This window comes from Aedes albopictus, chromosome 2, assembly GCF_035046485.1.
Source record: "Aedes albopictus strain Foshan chromosome 2, AalbF5, whole genome shotgun sequence".
In the NCBI taxonomy this organism is placed as follows: Eukaryota; Metazoa; Arthropoda; class Insecta; order Diptera; family Culicidae; genus Aedes; species Aedes albopictus.
The window spans coordinates 122,532,671-122,554,640 of NC_085137.1; the positions used below are offsets into that span (position 1 = coordinate 122,532,671).

At 37.8% G+C, this 21,970-nt stretch overlaps 1 protein-coding gene across 1 annotated transcript; it reads left to right on the forward strand.

Moving 5' to 3' along the window:
- The first annotated feature begins 2,230 nt into the window (after positions 1-2,230).
- Positions 2,231-19,738, forward strand: LOC115255478 (uncharacterized). The gene is given in 10 exon segments (XM_029853602.2): positions 2,231-2,483; positions 2,543-2,728; positions 10,598-10,810; positions 10,869-10,979; positions 11,121-11,243; positions 15,960-16,619; positions 16,694-16,897; positions 17,094-17,312; positions 17,590-17,868; positions 18,599-19,738. Coding segments are annotated over 10 exon segments (3,117 nt in total). The 5' UTR covers positions 2,231-2,290; the 3' UTR covers positions 19,528-19,738.
- The last annotated feature ends 2,232 nt before the right edge of the window (positions 19,739-21,970 follow it).

Genomic DNA, 21,970 nt, shown 5'->3' on the forward strand with positions numbered 1-21,970 from the left:
ACTAACACGCATGTACTGATAGTTTGAACTATCAGTACTGAAGTTTGAACTTATTCTTAGTCAAAATGTGGAGGTTATGGTGAAGACCAGAAATGTCTCTATGGTGGCGCGTAAAGGTAAAGGCTCTCTTACAGATAAAACATGACTCATAACTCAAAAAATAATCAAGCAAATAAAACAAAATTTTAAATGTGGATGATTTTGAAGATAAGGAACGTTTCAAAAGTTGAGGGTCTGCGACCCCTCCTTTATCTGGGAGCAGCACCTCACCACCCTAATGAAACAAAATTGTGTGCATTATTTATGTGCAAAACGAACTAAATTTGGCATGTGGACATTTTTGAAGGCATGAAATGTCTGTGATATTGTAAGTTCTTCCAGAGGGTGGAGGAGGTTCTCATACAAATGAAATATAAATTTTTGCATAACTAGGAAAAAGTGTACGGCCGACGGTTATTAGGCCGAAGTTCATAGATCCTGGAGTCTGTTATATCTGCAAATTAATCTTGTAACTCTGGTGCAGGCCTCATATTGAAGCGATAAAAATGTTAGATGAAAGTGATTGCAGTTCACAAGAAGCATTGAGCAAATTTAAAATAATTGGCTTAATTATCTCAACGGCTGTCGATCACAGGTAACACATGGGACTACTCTTAGTAAAATACATAATTCGAAAATAGCTACCTAAGCTTGAAAGTTTATTCTCCGTCTACTGTAAGTTCAATACTGTGGGAAACTCGCGACTATTTCCGTGAGTTGGTCGGTTTTTTTTTGGTAGGGAGATGGGGACGCGAATATTGAATGCGAAATCAGAAGCGCGCGATAACTTTTGTTGGAAAGTCGGTTTTCACGGTTGTGTAAACGATCAATGCGATGACGCGTTTAATATAGAACGATCGTTGACGTGTGTGCATTATTCATACTATCGCGATCAAATAAATCATAATCGGGATGAATACCGTGTCGTGTATTTTCATTTAACTAGTGGATCATATCACCTACCAAAGGTGGCGCCAAGATCCACACCTTACCCTACCCTACTAACAAATGCTCCTTCCCGAGACAACTGTGGGGATGCTGTGGATTCCACGGTTTCTAGTAACAACGGTTGTCGAACTAACATTCCTTCCCCTTTCCCGATGACCGTAAGGACGTGGCCGGCGCCGTTATTGACTTTAAAATATTGAACTCTCGAATTGTGCACATTGAGAGTGTGTAGCTAGTCCCAAGCACCATTCGTTGGATCTCTGTGCAACTTTGATTGTTCTGGTCAATCACGGAGTAGCAACTACGATGTGTACGGTTATCGCGGTTTGCTTTGCTTTGCTTGCTTTGTATGAAAAAAAAACAATCAGAATAGTCGACGCACTAAAATCCGAGTTTTCAACTCGAACGTGAAATCACGCCTGTGAAACCCGTTGTGTATCAGTGAAGAACATTCTACAGCTGAAGGTTTTCATGAATAGATGCCTGCGATATATAATTCGTGCATGGTGGCCTTACAATTGGATCTTCAACGTGGAGCTCGATTGTCGATGTGACCAAAAGCCGATAGTGACAGAAATTCGGCCACACTCTATGCAGGGGCGGAAACGAAATCTGCAAGCAAGCATTAGATTGGAGCCCGACAGGACATCGCAGCAGAGGCAGACTCAGAGGCTCATTGCAGCGCAGCCTCAACAAGACGATAAAGCAAGTCGTCAAAACGTCAAAACTATGGCGAGCAATCGCCCAGGATTTAGTTCTTTCAATTCGGCCCTTTGCAATGCCCAGGACTGAAAGAAAGTATACCTAATTAAGTTTACAATTTTTGAGAGCCTTAGACTTGAGATACGGATTTTAAATTTTGACTCAAAACAAAATTGAATTTTGACCAAATCATTCTGTTTTTTATCAAACTTCTTCTAAAATTTACAACATATTAAAGGTTTGGCATATTGTTGTGAAAAAAGTAGAGCCAAAAGTGTGTTCAAAATTTAGGTAGGCAAAAACGGGTCACTAAGGTATTACATAAGGGGTATGTCAATGTAAGTAATAATTCGGTCGTGATTTGACCCATTTACTTCTGTGTGCTTGCATTAATTTCAGTATATAATTTGCGACCCGATAACACGCGGTATGCCCTAATCAATGGATAATGCGAGGGCACAGTCTATGAGTTTGGGCTGATGGGTTTGCCGTAACTTATAAAAGAGTGTGATAGCGCAGACAATTCAGTTCCAAATTCAGTTATTACCCAGGTGGAGTGGTACAAAAATTTTAATACGCGTAATCGAGTAGAAGCAATCTCATGAAAATGCGCCAGTTAAAGAAAAAGATTAGTGCGTGGTGGTTTGTCATATTGATGTCGGGTTCTTTTGATCAGCTTCAAGCTCAACGCATTTGTGTGGCATGTACAGATTGTCCCGATGAAGCAAGTGGTATCGAAACAACTGTTTCTTGCGGTTCAATTTCAATTCCAGGGAATTGTGCCATTTTTATAAGTTCGGTGATACCATTTCAAAGTGAAGAAAAAATAAACTACTTTGTTCATACTTTTTAGATCGAGAAGGTCGTGTAGAACGTGGCTGTCAGAATAATTCAAATAATATTATTCCTTTAAAATCGTGTGCGAGTACCAGATGTAATACAGATCGTGTACCTATTTGTGAGGAATGTTCCGATTTGCACACCTGCAGATCGGTACCTTGTGGAAAGCTAGATGATAGATGCTACGTGAGTAAATCAGGTATGTTTTCAATTTGTCTTATTATCGTCTTAAAGCCGTAGACTAACAAATAAATAAAGTGAACTATATGGAAAAGTGAACTAAGTGAATGAATCTACCTCGTAATCATAGAATACAGTTGAGATAGTTATGCATGGGCCCATATAGCCGAGGCGGTAAACGCACGGGTTCAGCATGACCATGCTGAGGGTGACGGGTTCGATTCCCGGTCGGTCCAGGATCTTTTCGTAAAGGAAATTTCCTTGACTTCCTTGGGCATAGAGTATCTTCGTGCCTGCCACACGATATACACATGCAAAATGGTCATTGGCAGAGGAAGCTCTCAGTTAAAAACTGTGGAAGTGCTCATTGAACACTAAGCTGAGAAGCAGGCTTTGTCCCAGTGAGGACGTTACGCCAAGAAGAGGAGAGGAGAGAGGAGGAGTTATGCATGTTTTGAAATGACCGGTTCGGTATTTTCAGCCATGTACTGTTCAACAATCAAAACCACTAAGTGTATACACCAAAACTAACGAAGTTGACACTACGCATCGGAATCGAATGCGCTAAATCAGTGATCACGAAATAAAGGTTTTATGCAGCCCGCGAATAGATTTTGAAATAAATTAGAATGTGGCCCTCTGATAGCTTCCTTAACCCACGAGCGATCACGCTGTTGTATTTTGTACAACACGTTGAAAAAATCTCGCTTTTTGTACTCAGCATTAGCGTGGTGCTGACGCAGGTAGTCAACCACGCAAGTTACGGAAGGTTAACGGCAAAACACATTTTTGCAAAAATGTGATTTTGTATGAGAATCAAAATAAACTAGGGTGCCTGTGCCAGTTATGGCACTACCTAAGGAAAACTATTTCTACAAAAATAAGAAGAAGACCGGCGTATGTCATCGATTTGTCAAATGATGGATTAGTTTCCATGCTTTACAGGAAAAATGTAGAAACGGAGCCACAACTACTTTTTCTATTTATTACGGCTTGTGTCAATGATAGGAACCCTGTACATACCAGTAGTGGATATATTTTCTTATTTCAGTTCCACTTCGCACTATTTACATGCATTTCTTATGGGATTAGCCATAACTGGTACACTATGGCGAAAAAGGGGGCAAAGAAGCCAAAATTTTAAGGAAAATGATTTTTTCTATCATAATTTACACAGATAAAAATAATAAGATTTACACGTCATGTAAACTTCATTTTAGTCATGTAAACTTAGTGTTATGATGGTTTACATGATATATCATGTAAATTTGTGTTATATGTCATGTAAACTCTCAGAGTCATGCAGAATTACATGACATATAATGGAAGTTTACAAGATACTTCATGAACTTTACATGATATATCATGTAAACTACTATGATATCCCACGCTCCAATCATGTACATCATATGTCACAGAATTTTACATTCTTTTTTTTTGATTTGTGTAAGCAAATTGAGAAGTTTGAATGAGTGCAACTATCTTCTGTGAATGTGACCTTTATTCACAAAAATGTTTCATGTTAAAGGTTGAACAACAACTATAGCCAATTTGAGGTACTATAGCCATAACTGGTACATTGAGCCTACTGTAACACTACTTCATGTAAAAAATGTCAACTCGCAAACATGAATAAACTACGAAACTTTCCCTTTCTTCTTCTTCTTCGTTCACATTGGGAACTTGGCCTGTCTCTCTTCAACTTAGTGTCCTTAGACCACTTACACGGATTTCTTTTTTTGCTGGAGCACTTTCCTTGCCTGCCATTGCATGAATTTGTACATTGTGTGACAAGTACAATGATACATTTTGCCCAGGGAGTCGAGATAATGTACCGAGTTTTCCGGGAATCGACCCCGCCGTCTCCGGATTGGCGATCCATAGCCTTAATCACTAGGCTGACTGGAGATCCTACTCTGGAGACAGGCGAACTACTTCTTTTCTATCGATATTTATCTCGGCATACCTGGATTGACCCATATCCGCCCAGCGTCTTATTTGATGGAGAGATGCCCCGAACGCCTAGCGTCCTATAAATAGGACAGTCCTTTTGATGTGAATATCTCCAGAATTATGCAAAATTTTAGAATACTTTCTTCAGAGATCTGGACAATGGTTAATAACACTAGTTTACAGCATTTTTGAACTCGGTAAACTGATAATCGTTTTTGGTGTAGAATCATGCCCTGAGTTCGAAAACGCGAACGAAAAAAATTACAGTAGAGCGGAAATTTTTTCGACTTTCCATACAAGGTTGATGATTTGAAATCGATTTTTGTTCTATTTTTAAGCAATGTCGCGCACTTCATACATCCCATTCTTCGTAACCAATGCTCAGATTGAGCTGAATTTTTTACTGTAACTCGCCCACATATGATATGTCGTATAAACGTTGAGAAAGAATTTTTAAATTGTTTTTTTTCTTATAGAAAAAAATACATTTCTTCATATATTTTTGAAAATTTTGCTAAAATTTAAGGAGATCGTCCCCAAAACTCGCCAATATCTTGAATTTCATCAATCTGACGCAAAACCTGCATTCAGATGATCGCATGGTATTATATTCAGCTTTGAATTTTTGGAAAAAGATTTAAAATTGGTTGAACAAAACGCAAGATATTTGAATTTGATTAAATTCCATATTTTAAAAATATGACGCGAATGACCCGCGCGGTTAAAGCGTCTTTAATAAAAAAAAAAAAAAATATATTTTAAAAAGTTGTAAAACTCGATATTGAGCTAAAACTCAAAAACTGTTCTACTTAAAATTTTTTGAAGCACGCTTTCGAAATCAGCGCTAAATTATGCTTCAAAAATTTTGGTCGTTGACAGAAGTTCATGACTTTCGTTTTATTTTGTAAACTAGTGTAATTTATAGTTGAGGGGCCCAGATGCAAAGGGGTGTAAGTGACCATTTTGTCGATTTTGAGCTGAACATATCAAAAAATTCTTCAGATTTCAAGCTTTCAGGAACTTTTTTAAGATTGTTGATTCGATGTTTAGAAAAATTACAATAAATCGGAGAAAATTGGGTTGATTTTGAAACCCCATACATTTTGTATGGAATGAAAAGTTGATGAGAAACTTCAAGCCTCATTTACTCGAAAGTAGGTTTTTGGCACTTACACCCCTTTGCTTTCAACCCCCTCAGTTCATTACTTCGGCAGAGTTGTTAATCAACACATACAAAAAAAAAGCCGATGTATGTATGATTGTATGTTTGTATACATGTATATTTATATTTTTGTATGTTTGTCTATTTGTATGTTTATGTGTATGTACGTATGTATATATGTATGCCGGAACATAGGCATGCCGGAACATAGAATGCGTCAAGAAATTTTAATCAAATTTGGCATACATAATCCTTAGGATGTGGAGGTGGTAGTAGGCGTATTGGAATTCAAGATGGCGGTTTAGGTTCCAAGATGGCGGTCAAAACTCCAGAATATATGCTTTTTAACGGCAATGCTGCTTCGGATACTATGCAATATCCGTATCTATCGATCGAGCTTCATACACAGCAAAAAAATTCATGTGATATCACATCATTTTCGCTGCACATCAGTCACGTCGTAAAAGTGATGTACAGATTACATTCTTTCCACGCAGCAAATTAGCCGCCGCAGCTTGAAAGTGGGTCTAGCAATCGCTAGAACCGAATCGATAGATAAATCATATATAGATAAAATATTGGCATGGATTCGTACACTGATCCGTGGATTGTGAGGCCTGTCTCTTACATCTCGGCTATTTCACCGAGTTGGAAGGTGTATGATAAATGTAATACTGTTTCTAGGTATCTGCTGGAATGGTGACAACTAGGGTGTACATGGAGAGTGTGATAATTGTTGGAAAACGATGTAACCGAGTGAATTTACGTTCAAAATTGAATACGTCGCAAGAAATTACGCGCCTGAATATTACAAAATTATTTGCTGTGTAAGTAGAACTCAAACATGAATATCCGACGCCATTATCCAAGATGTCGGACCATATTCAAGATGGCGACCATGGAATGGTAGTTTGATCTATAATGCGATGCAATATGGGTATCTATCGATTGGGCTTGATGAGTAGAGGTCAAAAATCGATATTTAACGCCATTTTAAAATCCAAAATGGCGGGCCATATCTAAGATGGCGGCACGGAATGGTAGTTTGAGCTATGATACCATACAATATGGGTATCTATCGATCGGGTTTGATGAAAAGAAGTCAAAAATCAACATTTGACCCTATTTCGAAATCCAAGATGGCGGACCACATCTAAGATAGCGGCCACGGTACACAGCAAAAAAAAAATCTTGTGATATCACATCATTTTCGCTGCACATCAGTCGCGTCGTAAAAGTGATGTAAACAATTACATCATTTTCATGCAACAAATTAGCCGCTGCAGCTTGAGAGTGGGTCTAGCAATCGCTAGAACCGGATCTATAGTTGAATCATATTTAAGTAAAATATTGGCATGGATTCGTACACTGATCCGATGATTGTGAGGCATATCCCTTACCTCTCAGATATTTCACCGAGTTATAGAAGGAAGGTAATAAATATGATACTGCTTCTAGGTATCTGCTGGAATGGGTTTGTTGATACTTTCCGGTGCCAACCAGGGTGTGCATGATGAGTGTGATAATTGTTGGAAAACGATGTAACCGAGTGAAATTACGTTCGAAAATGAATACATCACCAGAAATTACGCGCCTGGATATTACAAAATTATTTGCTGTGTATGGTAGTTTGAGCTATGATACCATGCAATATGGGTATCTATCGATCGGGCTTTTTGAGAAAAAGGTAGTGGGTCAAGGTAGATGGTAGGGTAAACGGTGAAGCAGACGGTCGGATAGGGGGTTTGGGTGAAGCATAGAGTAAAGGGAGTGGAATAGAAGGTTACGGTAGAGGATAGGGCAGACGGTAGGGAAGAGAGTAGGATAGAGAATAGGGTTGGGGGTAGGAAAATGGTTTGGGTAGAGAGTAGGGTACAATTAGGCATAATATAGGGTACGGTATAAAGGATAGGGCAGTGGTTATGGTAGATGATAGGGTAGAGGGTAGGACACATGGTAGGGTTGAAGGTTATAATAGAGCGGAATAGAGGGCAAAGAAGACAGTAAGGTAGAGGCTAGAGAGAAGGGTGAAGAATTGAGATGAGTTTAGCTGAGCTGAGGTTTTTATCGAGATACCTTCAGGAATTCTTTCCAGGATTTCTTCAGGCATTCCTTTCGAGATTGTTTTACCGGTACATTTTATATAAAGTATGAAACGTTTTCAATTATTTATGGATAACATTGGACATCTTCATGGAACATGTGTTCATTCTTTATGGAGCGCTAACAGTGATTTCTTACCTTATATTGTACCTAGTATTCATACCAAGCATGAATTTTTGGCAATACATCTCATTGCGTTACGAAACACAGTTAAGAAAAAATCGATTTATTACAATGTTTATGAAATTAAATTATCATGAACTCCATGTCATTTAATAGCTTATTAACAGCGGATTACGAAATACCATTCGTGAGCAGAAACTGATTCGATTAAAAAAAATTGTTTGGTCAAGCCGATCGATGTTACCCTGCTGATCAAAGATACGAAGATACCCCGTTTTACGATACGTCGAAACTTACTGGGAAAAAAATAATATTAGAAGACACAGATTATTTGGAAAATTGAGAGATGAAATTGTGAAAAAAGAACGTACGACCGAACCGAGCTCTTGACGCATACTAAATGGACACCGGCAACACATAAATACGGTGCCTAGGTATGCCTATGTAGTGCGAGAGTACTAGGTATAAAAACAATTCACTTTCACTTGTATAATTAGAAGGCACTACCACGAGCGTGTTCAGAGTTTGGATCTAAGCCGAAAGAGAGATGGAATTGTGAAAATAGGAGTGCCCATGAGGTGGGCTGGGAGTCAGTTTGGCTTTCAATTCTGCAGAATTGTTTCCTTTTCTGTGGCTTAGTTGGCTAAAGCGCCGGTCTAGCGAATGCGGAGTCGTAGGTTCGAATCCCACCAGAACGCGATTTTTTTCACCATTTCATCTCCTTATTTACCAATTGTTTGGCTTCGTGGTCGTGTGGCGAGTGTCACCAAGCATTTAGGAGCGCGGGTTCGATTAATGCCGCAGCTGTCTGGAAAAAGTTTCGGCTGTGCCACTGGGAGTTGCATGCTAGTCCGTTGTCTGGTGTCGTGTTTCCTTCAAAGAGCGAATAGCTTATTGGAAGCATCAAACGTGTCCGTGTCAATTATTTAACATTATCATGTGTCTTCTAGTTATCAGGTTTTTCTAGTGTGATTGTTCATTTTTTGTTTAACTTAGTGTGGCGTATTTTATGAACATTTCTAGTCAGAGCTGAAGCTCAGAAATACAAGTATAAACAATAACTCGATCATAAAAAATAATTACATCACATATTTTGAGGAAAAAACAGCTGAAAAATGTGTAGAACTAATACAGAAAAACAGCACAAGTGTGCTGGTTTGTGTCCCGAAAGGGATATATCGACAATGATTTTTCTTAAGGGCCTAACTTGATCAAAACAAACAAAATCATTGTTCTTTTTGTTTCTAGAGCAAGATGTAGTTGTCGTCTTCGCATTTCAACCAAAAATTCTTTAGAAAACTTAGTACACTTCCGTAATATCACAAAGAGAGGATCGATGAAGAGGAATCGAAAATGTCAGTTAGGCCCTTATGAAGAATCAGTGTCGATATGATAATATATAATCGACACCAATTCACATTTACATTCTAAGTAATTCACGCACTCTAAGAAAATCCCTGTATCGCACAATGGTCGGAAAAAGATAAAGTTCGGCCATAACTCTTTTTATGTGTTAAATCGAAGTTATAGGTTGCCTAGATATGTTATATAGTGTTTTTAGTGTTTAAAAAAAGGGATTCAAAAATTACGTAATTTCAAAAACGATGAAAATCGGTAAACCCCATATTTTTTGCGTTTTTTGTTAGAAAATCAATTCAAATTTAAATAAATGATCATCTTTCGATCAAATCAAATCAAGTTTGTTCAAAACGTGTGAAAAATGTGGAAAGATAAATTTTATTTCAGTAAAAAATGGAAAAATCACGTAAAATATATGAAAAAACATGACTTTTTTTAAATAGCTCTAATTTGAAAAGCTGCAAATATCTGCAAAATATTTAAACGTTTTTAGGCAGCTCTGAGCATGATGTTTAAGATGTACTATTCGAAATTGCGACGACACGTGACGACACGAACCGTTTTTTAACATAAAAATTACCAAAATTTCTAAGGTACAATATATGAAAATTTGAAAAGTTGTGTGACATATTAATTTTGCACCATACGTGCATTCAAACAGTCCAATAACATGCTTTCTTATGCTGGATAACTTAAAACATATATTCCATTCTCAAAATATTATTATTTTACTTTTTTCGAATAATTCATTTTACAATTTTATGACTTAGGCCACTTTGGCAGTGAAAATGTCATTGAAATACAAAAGCTGGTATGCTTTTAATCAAGAATCATAAAAGTACAATACATTAACTTTGTTATAAGGTGAAAAAATTTAAAAGTTTAAAAATATCAATTTCGTTTTTTGAGAGTTTTGGCCGCCCCTTTGTATGGAGCCCGACCAATGTGTATCGTTATAAATTATTTATTGTAATACAGTCGAACCTCTATGAGTCGATGTTCCTTGACTCGATATCGACTCATGGAGGTAAATTTTTCCATACTGAAAAATTATTTCTGGGTTACTATGATGGCCCTCCCAAAAAGCTGGGAAGGACTTTTGTTCCACTACTAGATATTTACTTGAGTCGATAGTCCCTTCAGTATCGACTCATGGAGGTTTTACTGTACATTATTATTTCTCCACAGATGATCGCCGCGGCTGCACTTCGGATAGCGTTTACAATGCAGAGCCGGAAGCTTTCGAAACATGTGAAACGGATAAATGTAATCGGGTGCCGCGCTGTGTCGTATGCAACTCTGCTGAGCAAAGCGACGCAGACTGCTTGGATGAGCCGGAAAAGTTCATTGCATCGTGTCCTAAGCATGGAATTATTAAGAAAGAAAATTGCTATCGACAAGGTATGTTCGTCAAGTCAAACGATTGCAACTAGTTTAATTGTCGGATTCAACCTTTCAGTTGATAAGGAGCAGTTCCAGTTAGGGTGCACCTCGGCAGAAGATGCTCCTTCGAAATGTGAAGAGTCTGTACCCTGCAGAAAATGTGAAGCTGATAGTTGCAATGCAAAAGGTAGGATCAATATATTTTAATGTCATATTTGCAAGTCAAAAAATGGCCGTTAGCACGAATCACATCTCCTAATTAACACACGGTGTAGAAAATGCAATCTTATATGTAGATCTCGCTCTTCTTATGCTCTTTCTTTTTTAGCTTTCTAAACGTGCTACGTCTGCAATAATCCCGGAAACTGTCCAAAGAACCAGTTGTTCGCCAATCAGATACAGTCACTGCCTTGTTCCGAATACAACGCCGGATGTGTTATGGGGTATGACTGTAAGTGGAAATTTTGATCAATGATGAAGCATTTGTGGACATTACATACAAAGAAGATCTCTCGTTCCTCGCGCAATCAAAGACACTAGAATGTATGTACGTATTCAGTATTTCAGCACCCAAAATAAGGAGGAAACATTGAGTAAACCTAGAACCAATTAGGTTGTGGATAGCAGCTGTATTTTAAAAAAGAATTGGCGAGTCATAAGTGATTTATGCCTCAAAGACCTGAAATAATTACATTCAGGGCGATGCAAAACATAGGTACTGCAATATTCAGTATAAATGTTACATTATGCTATTCCATATTTATCACGGGTAGTGTATATATACAAAAAGTATCCTTAAGAATAATATGACAATGTAATAGTTTGTTTAATATGTGTGTAAAGTAAATGTAATGGGAACATAGTTTACACAGTGTATACTACGGATTCCGAGATAAATGATTATGATGATGATGATGACATGATGTCCTCGTAGATGTTTGAGGATATTTGAAGGACTCTCAGAAAAATATGCACTAAGATTAATATTCATCGAGGTTCTATGTTAGATGTCATATAATTCAAATTTACTGAAAACCTTAACCATCGATATTTTTTTTTATTATTTTACTGTGGAATGCTGATCTCCTGCCTCAAAATTTGCCATGTAGCTCAGAATGGTCAACCGGAGCAGAAGGCAATGTCTTACAAATACCGTGTGAAGAACAACGTTTATAATGCCTAAAATAGTTTTTGCTTTGCTGTTCAACGAAATGTTAAAATAATATTAAAATAACAACTAGAAGTATTTGAGCACCGTTTGGTATTTACGTGGTATTTGTTGATTTACTGAGAGAATAACTGAAAAACAATAAGTACCAAACAAACGTACAATTGAATAGCAAAAAGTGTTATTACTTTATATTTTATACCTACTGCATAACAAGTACAATTCTTCAAATTTTAGGTATGCATACCCGAGCAGGAGTGAATAACTGACACATAACTGCAGCATACCAAAGTCAGGTTTCATACCAACCCGAGCAGGAATGAATAACTGACACATAACTGGAGCATACCAAAGTCAGGTATCATACCAAAATCAGGTATTGGTCGGTCATCCAGGTATTGAAAATAACTTATTTTGGTATTTTGTAGGTATTGATAGAATACCTCAACGAGTTATTATTTTAGTTTTGAGGACTGATTGAGGTATTATTCAATTATGGAAAAATCACTATTTGTATGGAAAAATCACCGATTATTATTTAGGTATTACCATACCTGAAGTCATTATGCGCGTGTTATGCACAGGAAACACATCAGTTATTACACAGCGCAACATTTTTTTGTCTCAAGAGCAACCTTATGTGTCTCTGAAGGATTTTGGGCCACTTAATCCGAATCCGGGCTCAGATTTGCTCTAACACGTCACAATTTTGAGCTATACCTCAATTTATAGGGCAAAATATGCGATTTTGGGCTTTTTTGACTGCAAGCCATTAAGCAAGGAAATATTTTTTTTAAGCAATCAAAAGGTTAATTGGTCAATTAACATCTAAATTAATGACTCATGCAAAATATTTCGTTTTACCAAATCAATTTTGATAGATTTAAGCATTTTACGTTAGTATGAAAACTTGCATGCAACTTTTGGAGGGTGACTTGTATGGGAAATATCGTACCTAACACAAATCGCTTAAAACTATCAAATTCGATTTGGTAAAACGAAATATTTTGCATGCGTCGTTAATTTAGATGTTAATTGACCAATTAACCTTTTGATTGCTTAAAAAAATATTTCCTTGCTTAATGGCTTGCAGTAAAAAAAGCCCAAAATCGCATATTTTGCCCTATAAATTGAGGTATAGCTCAAAATTGTGACGTGTTAGAGCAAATCTGAGCCCGGATTCGGATTCAGCGGCCCAAAATCCTTCGGAGACACATAAGTTTGCTCTTGAGACAGACAAAAAGTTAATTTTTGTTACGCTGTGTTATTTTAGGTATTTTACCTCTTATGCAGAGCTTCTTAATACCTCATTCAGGTTGTAGGTATTCGGTTTTCCATACCTGAGTTTGTTATTCTTCAGCTATTTTCTCCTGCTCGGTCTTAAGTGGTTAAGATAAGGTATTGGTCGGTTACTCAGGTATTGAAAATAACTTATTTTGGTATTGTGTAGGTATTGATAAAATACTTCAACGAGTTATTGGTTTGGTGTTGAGGACTGCTTGAGGTGTTATTCAATTATGGAAAAATCGCTATTCGTATGGAAAAATCGTCGATTATTATTTAGGTATTGCCACACCTGATGTCATTATTCACATGTATATAACTGGTGTATATTCACAGAATATACACCAGTTAGGGAATGTCCATAAATTACGTCAGGCTAAAATCGATACCAATTTGTACAATAATAAGAAAAATCCCCATCTGTAAAAAAAAATATCGCAAGATAATCACCACAAATACTCCTCTCAGCATGATCATCGACAAAGCGAGAGATATTTATAAACAAATAAAGGCAAAAATGGAAGAATGAGGTTTAAGTAAATATATAAAACTAAGTATGTCATGAGGTATGGCATGAGCTACCACAATTGCACTTTGAGAATAAGTGGAATGTCCCAGTCCCATATTCAGTTTGATCTCAGTGTAATTGGTACCAATTTAGATCAATCACGGAGGAGCAATCAATGACAGATATAGTCAGAATTGATCGTTTGATCGTTGAAAACTAAGTATGTCATGAGGTATGTTTTGGCGCTTATGGGTTGTTATTGATATGAAGTGTTCCGTATGTCAAAGAGCTGAAAACCCCTGGACTGTAAGGCATCATAATACAAACTGCAAATTTCAAACTGATTGTGTATTAAAAATTATAACATTAAAAAATGAACATAAAATCGTTCATACAATCGAGGGTCCATTCAATCGAGGTATGCCCGTATACATATTTTTTCTTACGACTAACTATACTAAAGTCTGTTCGAATTTAAAAAAAATGGCCCTTGTTAAAAGTTATTTGCGACTGTCAGAAAATTCACATGTCTGAGAAATGAGTAATCTTTGAAAATCTCAAAAATTGTATCGTTTTGATTGCTTTTAAATCAATGAAAAAAATATAAATATATGTAAATAAAAAATGTGAAATATATGTATTTTATATATAAATTTGTCTAGAGGTGTAGGATAGATAAATAAAGAGAATGGCGTTTCAGGTTTTGATGGTATATTTTATTTTATAATAACGGTAAATGGAGCACCGTTAAATTTTCAACTCATAGGAGAACCAAGTTACATTTTGTCAAAGTTGACCATGTATGAAAATTGGCTTTCACTGCTATTTTTATGAACACAGCTGTAAATCCGCGATGAATATTACACTCAATGTAACTTTTTTCTAAAAATCCCTCAAACATCCTTAAACATCTTCGAAGAATAATTTCAACAAAACAAACCGAGTGTCACAGACCCGAAGTTTAATGGGAAATATTTACCAGGGGCGTATTGAGGGGAAATCGAGGAAGGGAAATTGAAAAAATCTAATAATTGTGGAGGAGCCACAAGACTACCATGGAACCAACGGTTACAAATTTCCTATATTTTTTTGAAAAAGAAAATTTGAATTTATTCATAGGGAACCGAGCAGTGGCATTTACTTTCGGCACTTTCCGCTATAACTCAGTCAATTTTGAACCAATTGACGCAATTTTTTGAGCTCAATGAGATAGGTTTAGTATCTAACCAAAAAAGTACAAAATTTCAAGCCAATTGGTTCAATATTGACTGAGTTTTAGCGAAAAAAAAAACAAAATAGAAGCCACTGCCCAAGTAACTCGGTACGCTACGTCCTTTTCAAAAGTTTGGTGAAGAATATTGCAGATCAAAAAACATTTTCCTATTTGCTCATACATGAGCAAAATTTTATTTAAATTTGAAAAAGTTCGCGTCTACGCGATTCTTGCATTGATCTGGAAGTGCTCAAATACACATTGAAAAAAAAAAGTATTTTTCTGGTTTTTATGTAGTTCTTGGTAAGAATAATATCAACATTGATCTGCTAACCTCTTTTAGGCAAATATCCAAAGTTTTCTTTTTTGCAATTCCTTGATCAGAATAATAGCAACAATGTTTTGCAAACCTCCCCTGGATAAACATGCAAATATGTATGGAATATTGAAATCCTATCTAAATTGCATCAAAAATGTTTCTTTTTTCTAAAATATTGTGAATATATTGCAGTACTTCGAATGAAAATATACACAAAAATTCACGTTGTTTGCTTGACTACACTTGTGTGAGCAAGTTACTGTCAGAAAATCATTTGGTCACCGCGATAAATTTAAAGTTTTGCGTAAGCATAATATATTTATGAAACCATAACTGCTTGCTTCGGTTTTCTATAAGGCACATATTATACCTATATTAAAATTTTGATTTTTGAAGAAAATCATCTACACTCCTCCAGAGTTCCAAAAAAATATTTTTGCAAAAGTTTTTGAAACCGAATTGTGACGGCCGGGATATAGAAGGTTCAAATTAGCGTTCCAACTTTTTTGAGGCATCGGCGTTCATGTGTTACTGGTTTTCGGAAATGCTGGTGTGAAATAACGTTGACTTGAATTTGTATGAGATTAAACTGCACACAATGTATATACTGTCCATCAATGTTTCTAAACCATGAGTAGTTGAAATACCATTGTGTTTTCTGTTGAACTATTTCAGACGCTACAAAATCGACACTACGAGATTGTTCAGATGCTTTACCAGCGGAGGCGCTCGGGGACATAGTCGTAGCGTGCGACACTCCCAATTGTAATTTTGCCGAATTTCCTTCACATTTAAAATGTTATCAGGAAACGTTAGGTAAAATTGAATTCTGCCGGTCGCCGGATGCAACTGAATGCTTCACAGTGGAAGACCAACTTGGAAATAAATTCCGTGGTTGTAATACGGACGAAGACTTTGCAGAGATATGCCAAGATTTGGGAAATTGTTCGGTTTGCAGTTCTGATGGGTGTAATGAAAAGGATGTACCAATGGAATGCGTGATTTGCAGTGGACTAGATCAATGTCGGAATGACCCACAACATCGGCCTTGTGCAGATGCCAAGTTCAACGAAGGGTGTTACACGTATCTTGGCAGTGGCAGCCTAGAGAAAGGTTGTCTCAATGATCTGACGAGTGGTGGAACGACTTCGGATGCCAAGGAAGCATGTGGTACCGATAATGCATTGTGTCACAAGTGTTCTGAGCCGAATTGTAACGCAGTTCACTGTTTGAAGTGCGATTCTGAGATAGATGACGAATGTGTGGAAGGGGACCCGGATGCAGTCGAGTATGAACTATGCTCACCTGAAGACAAGTGTCTCATGTTCAAAGATGGTACGTAGAAAATCGGGAATGGTTTGTCTCATTATGTAATGAAGTCCGAGTTTGACTAATGTTTTTTTCTCCAGCTCAAGGATATACAAAACGGGGCTGCACTAGCAATTTTGACGCACCTGATGTTGAAAGTACCGATCCTGGCAAAAACTTTGGGCTGGTTCCAAGCGATGCAATCAAGTGCTATCAGTGCAACGAAAACTGCGATGACCTCAAAGATGAGCAACTTAAATATTGCAGCCGTAACGACGTGCAGGGATGCTATTACATTGTCGATGGTATGTAAGATACTTACCCTTCTACACAACTGGAAAATTTACTATTTGGCCTGAGAACACGGAAATTATGTTCACAAAAGTTTTGGAACACTTTACACTTTATCAATTATTATTGATCAGTTAGGCTTCTTTGAACTTCTCTTATCATGTTTCAATGTTTCATGAATCCTATAACTAAATTATAATTTTCGAACAGGATTTTCCGTTACGAGACGTGGTTGTTTGTCCGAAGAAGGATTGGACTGTGACAATGACCAACATTGCTTCGACTGCGCAGACAAAGACGGCTGTAACGCGGAAAAAATCAACGAGTGCTATCACTGCACTTTTGACGACCCGGAGGAAGATTGTGTCAGCAGCGGGGATGCTGCGACTTGTTCTACAACGGGAGACTGCGTGGTATACATCAATGCAGGTAATCGAATTGAACTGAGATACGGTGGACACATCTCGATAATACTCATACTTTCATTTTCGTATACCTCGATTTTTTCCCAGTTGGTCCAATATGCATTTGCATTTTTGTCTATTTAAGTGACATGAACAAATACATTTATCTAACAAGAAAAGATATGCATCGTCCTGGTAAAAAAACAAATATTGGTCTTGTGCGAAAAAAAGAGAGTTCGAGATTTCGACAATAACCACCATATTAGACTTTCCTGTTACTAATGAAATCACTTACATTCTAGAAGGAAAATTTGTGCGAGGATGCGAGAATGATATTCCGCCCGCGGAGTCACCGACGTGTGCCAAACCATGCCATGGCGACAAATGTAACAATAACGATGTTTGCGACGCTACAACTGACTGTAATGGAATATGTAGCGTAGCTTCGGCCGCTGATAAGTGTTTGCGTTACCAAAATGTGGATCAAGTACAGACGGGTTGTTCCGAATTTAGGGACGAAATTTGCGGTTTGGACACTGAGCACTGCTACGCGTGTGATCAGAATCTTTGCAACGGAGATGGTATGTATTTAGTTTTAAGTCACTTCTTCTTCTTCTTCTTGGCGTAACGTCCTCACTGGGACAAAGCCTGCTTCTCAGCTTAGTGTTCTATGAGCACTTCCACAGTTATTAACTGAGAGCTTCCTCTGCCAATGACCATTTTGCATGTGTATATCGTGTGGCAGGCACGAAGATACTCTATGCCCAAGGAAATCAAGGAAATTTCCTTTACGAAAAGATCCTGGACCGACCGGGAATCGAACCCGTCACCCTCAGCATGGTCATGCTGAATACCCGTGCGTTTACCGCCTCGGCTATATGGGTCCTTTTAAGTCACTAAGAAGAATAATTTTAGGTCTCATCAAGAATTCCATTGTCATTGTAATAAATTTAATGTTAAACTCTTGGACTAAAGTTTGCTTGTCATTTTTGAGGATTATTTGAAGTATTTTGATAGGTGTGACAAGCATTATGTAAAAATTGACAAAACAAGATATTTATGCGGACTGCTGATCATGAAACACAAAGTCTAAGAACGCGCGCATTTTTCTGCCATTGCTTAGGTTGAACTTACTAAAGCCTAGTTGAAACCAAATGTTGGATGCCTCGAAGTCAAATTGAAATATTGCCCATTCAGTTTGCCAAAGGAATTGTGAAAAAGTAATAATAATAATTATAGTATCGAAAAATAATAAAAAAATATTAAAAGCTGCATATCATTGTACATTTATATTTTTTTTTCTTCTTCCAGCCTTAGCGGAATGCTACACATGCATGAACTGTCCAACCATCGAGCCACAAAAACCAACACAGCTCTGCAAAGATATCGACGATTATTGTTACACAACTAAACATCAAAATGGACTTGTGGAACGAGGGTGCCTAGGAGATATAGATCGTAAACTAACCATCTATATAGCATGTGATGGTCCACTTTGTAATTCTCACTCGTTGTCGGAAGGCAATTCATGCTACCAATGTGAGAATTGTGGCTCCACCGATGGATTAACTCCTTCAGTTTGCAGTGCCCCCTTCGAAGGATGCTACACTGCACAAGATATAACGGACCTTAGTATATATCGCGGATGCGTGACGGATGCTGACTTTAAGATGAAATGTGATCAGTTCAATTGCATAACTTGTGAGGAAGAAAATTGCAACACGCAACAAGTTCGATCACAGCCATTGTGGTGTTCTTCGTGCTCAGGAACAGCTTGCAATGAGTACACATCACCACGCCCTTGCCGAGAAGGCATGCTCGTTGATCACTGTATAAAATTTGAAATGTTCGATATCGCTACTTATAGAGGATGTCTTAGCGATAAAATGCTTTCTCATATAGAATGTGATTGTTATAACGCCAAGACCTTTTGCCAACTTTGCGAAACCGACTTCTGCAATTCTCCTGAATTATCCTGTTACGAGTGCTCAAGTGCAAGCGGAGATGGATTTGACTGCATTACCCGTCCTGAGGTTCTAGGAAGGACAAGCAAATGTCACGGCCTCGCGTATTGCTATACTCGCGTAGATGAAAATACTGGTCACCTAAGTCGAAGTTGTGCCAACCAAAATAATGTTGGATGTATCGAAGGACCTCTGTGTAAGAGATGCCAAAATCACAACTGTAATGACGAAGCAGTACCGATGGGTTTGCCGCAACTTTTGAATCAACCACTGTAACCCCTACGACCGAATGACACTGGCCTCTTCGAGGCGACAGTTCTAGCAAAACTGGGTGGTTCAAAACGACGTTTGACAACACGATTAATGGGTTCCTTGTTGGTCTCGAGACAAAGGTATATGACCATATTTCAAAATTATTTAACATACTTCAAAACAATTAAAATAATAAACAGAATATTTATACGAAATATACTTTTAGCATTGCACAGACAAAGAGTTCTGGCTAAGCGTTAATTGTTGTTTTTTATCACTGTCCTAATCACTCGACGCTCGATTATTACAATTGCTTGAAGACATTTTTAAAAGTATGGATCTAGGCTAGTACCCATAATGAACTATTAGTCTGATTGTCAATTTTTCACATGAAAATCATAGACTCGTCAATAAACATTGTTATACATATCAATGTCATCGGCGAAACCAAGTAGCCGGACGGACTTCGTGAAAATCGAACTACTCGTTTTTATCCCGCTCTCCTTATTACGCTTTCGAAACAGCAATATTAAAAAGCAAGCACGAAAGACCATCACCTTGCCGTAACCCTCTGCAAGATTCGAAGGGATACGAGAATGTCCCGATATTCGAACTACGCACATCACTCGATCCATCGTCGCCTTGATCAATCGTATCAGTACATCCGGGAATCCGTGTTCGTGCATAATCTGCAATAGCTGGTCTCAATGGTATCACACTTCGAATTAAAATCAATGAACAAGTGCTGTGTTGGCACGTTGTATTCGCGGCATTTCAGCAATACTTGGTGGACGGCGAACAACGGGTGCATTGTAACACGCTCACCCATGAATCCAGCTAGATATTTCCCCACGAACTGTCTTGCAATTGGTGATTTTTCGGGTGAGCCACTGCGACCAGTATTTAGATCTTTTGTGGCATTACCCGTATCCTTAGTATATAGTGCATGTCGTACTACTCCATTGTCATTGAGATGCAATGAAGCATCGATTTCTGTACAGTTCCTGTTTTGTTATCCCAGAGGTGCAAGAAATAGATTGAGATAAAAAGGTCCCGTTTTCATAGATAGGTGGTACTGATATTTATCCATGCATCGGAACTCTAGCCCCATCCATTTCTTGCTTCTAGTTTAGTCCCAGGACAACAAAGAAAAACCCGGGACTTTAGGCTAGTTGCAAAACTCTGTCAAATTAGAGAATGTGTTCTGCAATAAGAATGCACGTGAGTCCTTGATAGGTTAGTACGCAATTAGATACGTAAAGCATGTTTGTTTTCCTAACATCAAGTGTAGTCTCGGGTGGGCAAAGTCCGATTCTTTAACTATCAGCAAGGCAGAGTAAGTGCAATTTTAGAAACTGTCACCAGTAACAAGGACTTTGTACCATGAACCCTTATTACCAAAACACATTACCCCAACTTGACAAACCGGATGTCACTAGGGTTCGGTTTGGTAGATCTTGAACCGTAACGCAACACATAAAGGCGATCTAAATACCTACGTTACGGGCTCCGTTAAAGATCGAGCATATTTTAAACCCCCTCAACCATTCATCCATCAGCACGGGTCGCCTGACACCTTGGATTGGGGTTCCCTGTTTAGTGGACTTTTACCCCTGGAACAGGTGGTCCGTAGTGTTATTCTTAGCCAATTGAGACAACCGCTACCGACACTACACAGCTATCCAGGCTGATCGGGAAAAGAAGTTAATATTTTTTTTTTGAGTGACCCTCCGCTCTCCCCACACCAAAAGACTCATTGTTGAGCCTCCTGGTAGTGGACACTCAAGCCCCAGCCGTAGGCAACACAACAAATCAAACAAAAGCAAAAACTAATGGCTGGGACAAATAAGCAAGGAAAACAGAATATATATAAACAGAACAAATCTGTAAAATGCTTCTAGTGGATTAATTATCCCTTTAAAGAAGCACACAAGATTAACAAAAAAAGAGTAATTACAATTAAATTAATCTAATAACAATAGAAACGTAATTGTTCGCAGGTGGTTGACATACATTTACCAGAATTCAAAAAAAAAAAATACGACCCGATATGACTAAATTACTAGCTGTGATATGTGGTTTTTAAGGTAACGTTTAAGATTAGTTTTAAAGGAAATGAAATTACTTATCTATTACTTATAATATTGATGATGCAATTGGTGATAGACGGCGGCGTACAATTTGAAAGAGTATCTTGTAGGACGCGCTCAGTAGTGTGATCGCGCAAAAGTTCCTGCAATCCAATTTGTTGCCTTTTTTGTAGATTGGACACACGATACCTTTTGTTCATTCCTCCGGTAATACTTCCTCCTCCCAAATTTTTTGTTTCCCTTCTAAACCATTGAAGGAAAATCTGCTCAACAGACACCCGAACCGGAAGATCCGGGTAATGTGGGGTTAAGGCCGTCTCCTACAACAAAAGTAAAGCCAGGACTACTATCTCCTTGACCCACTAAATACATTCCTA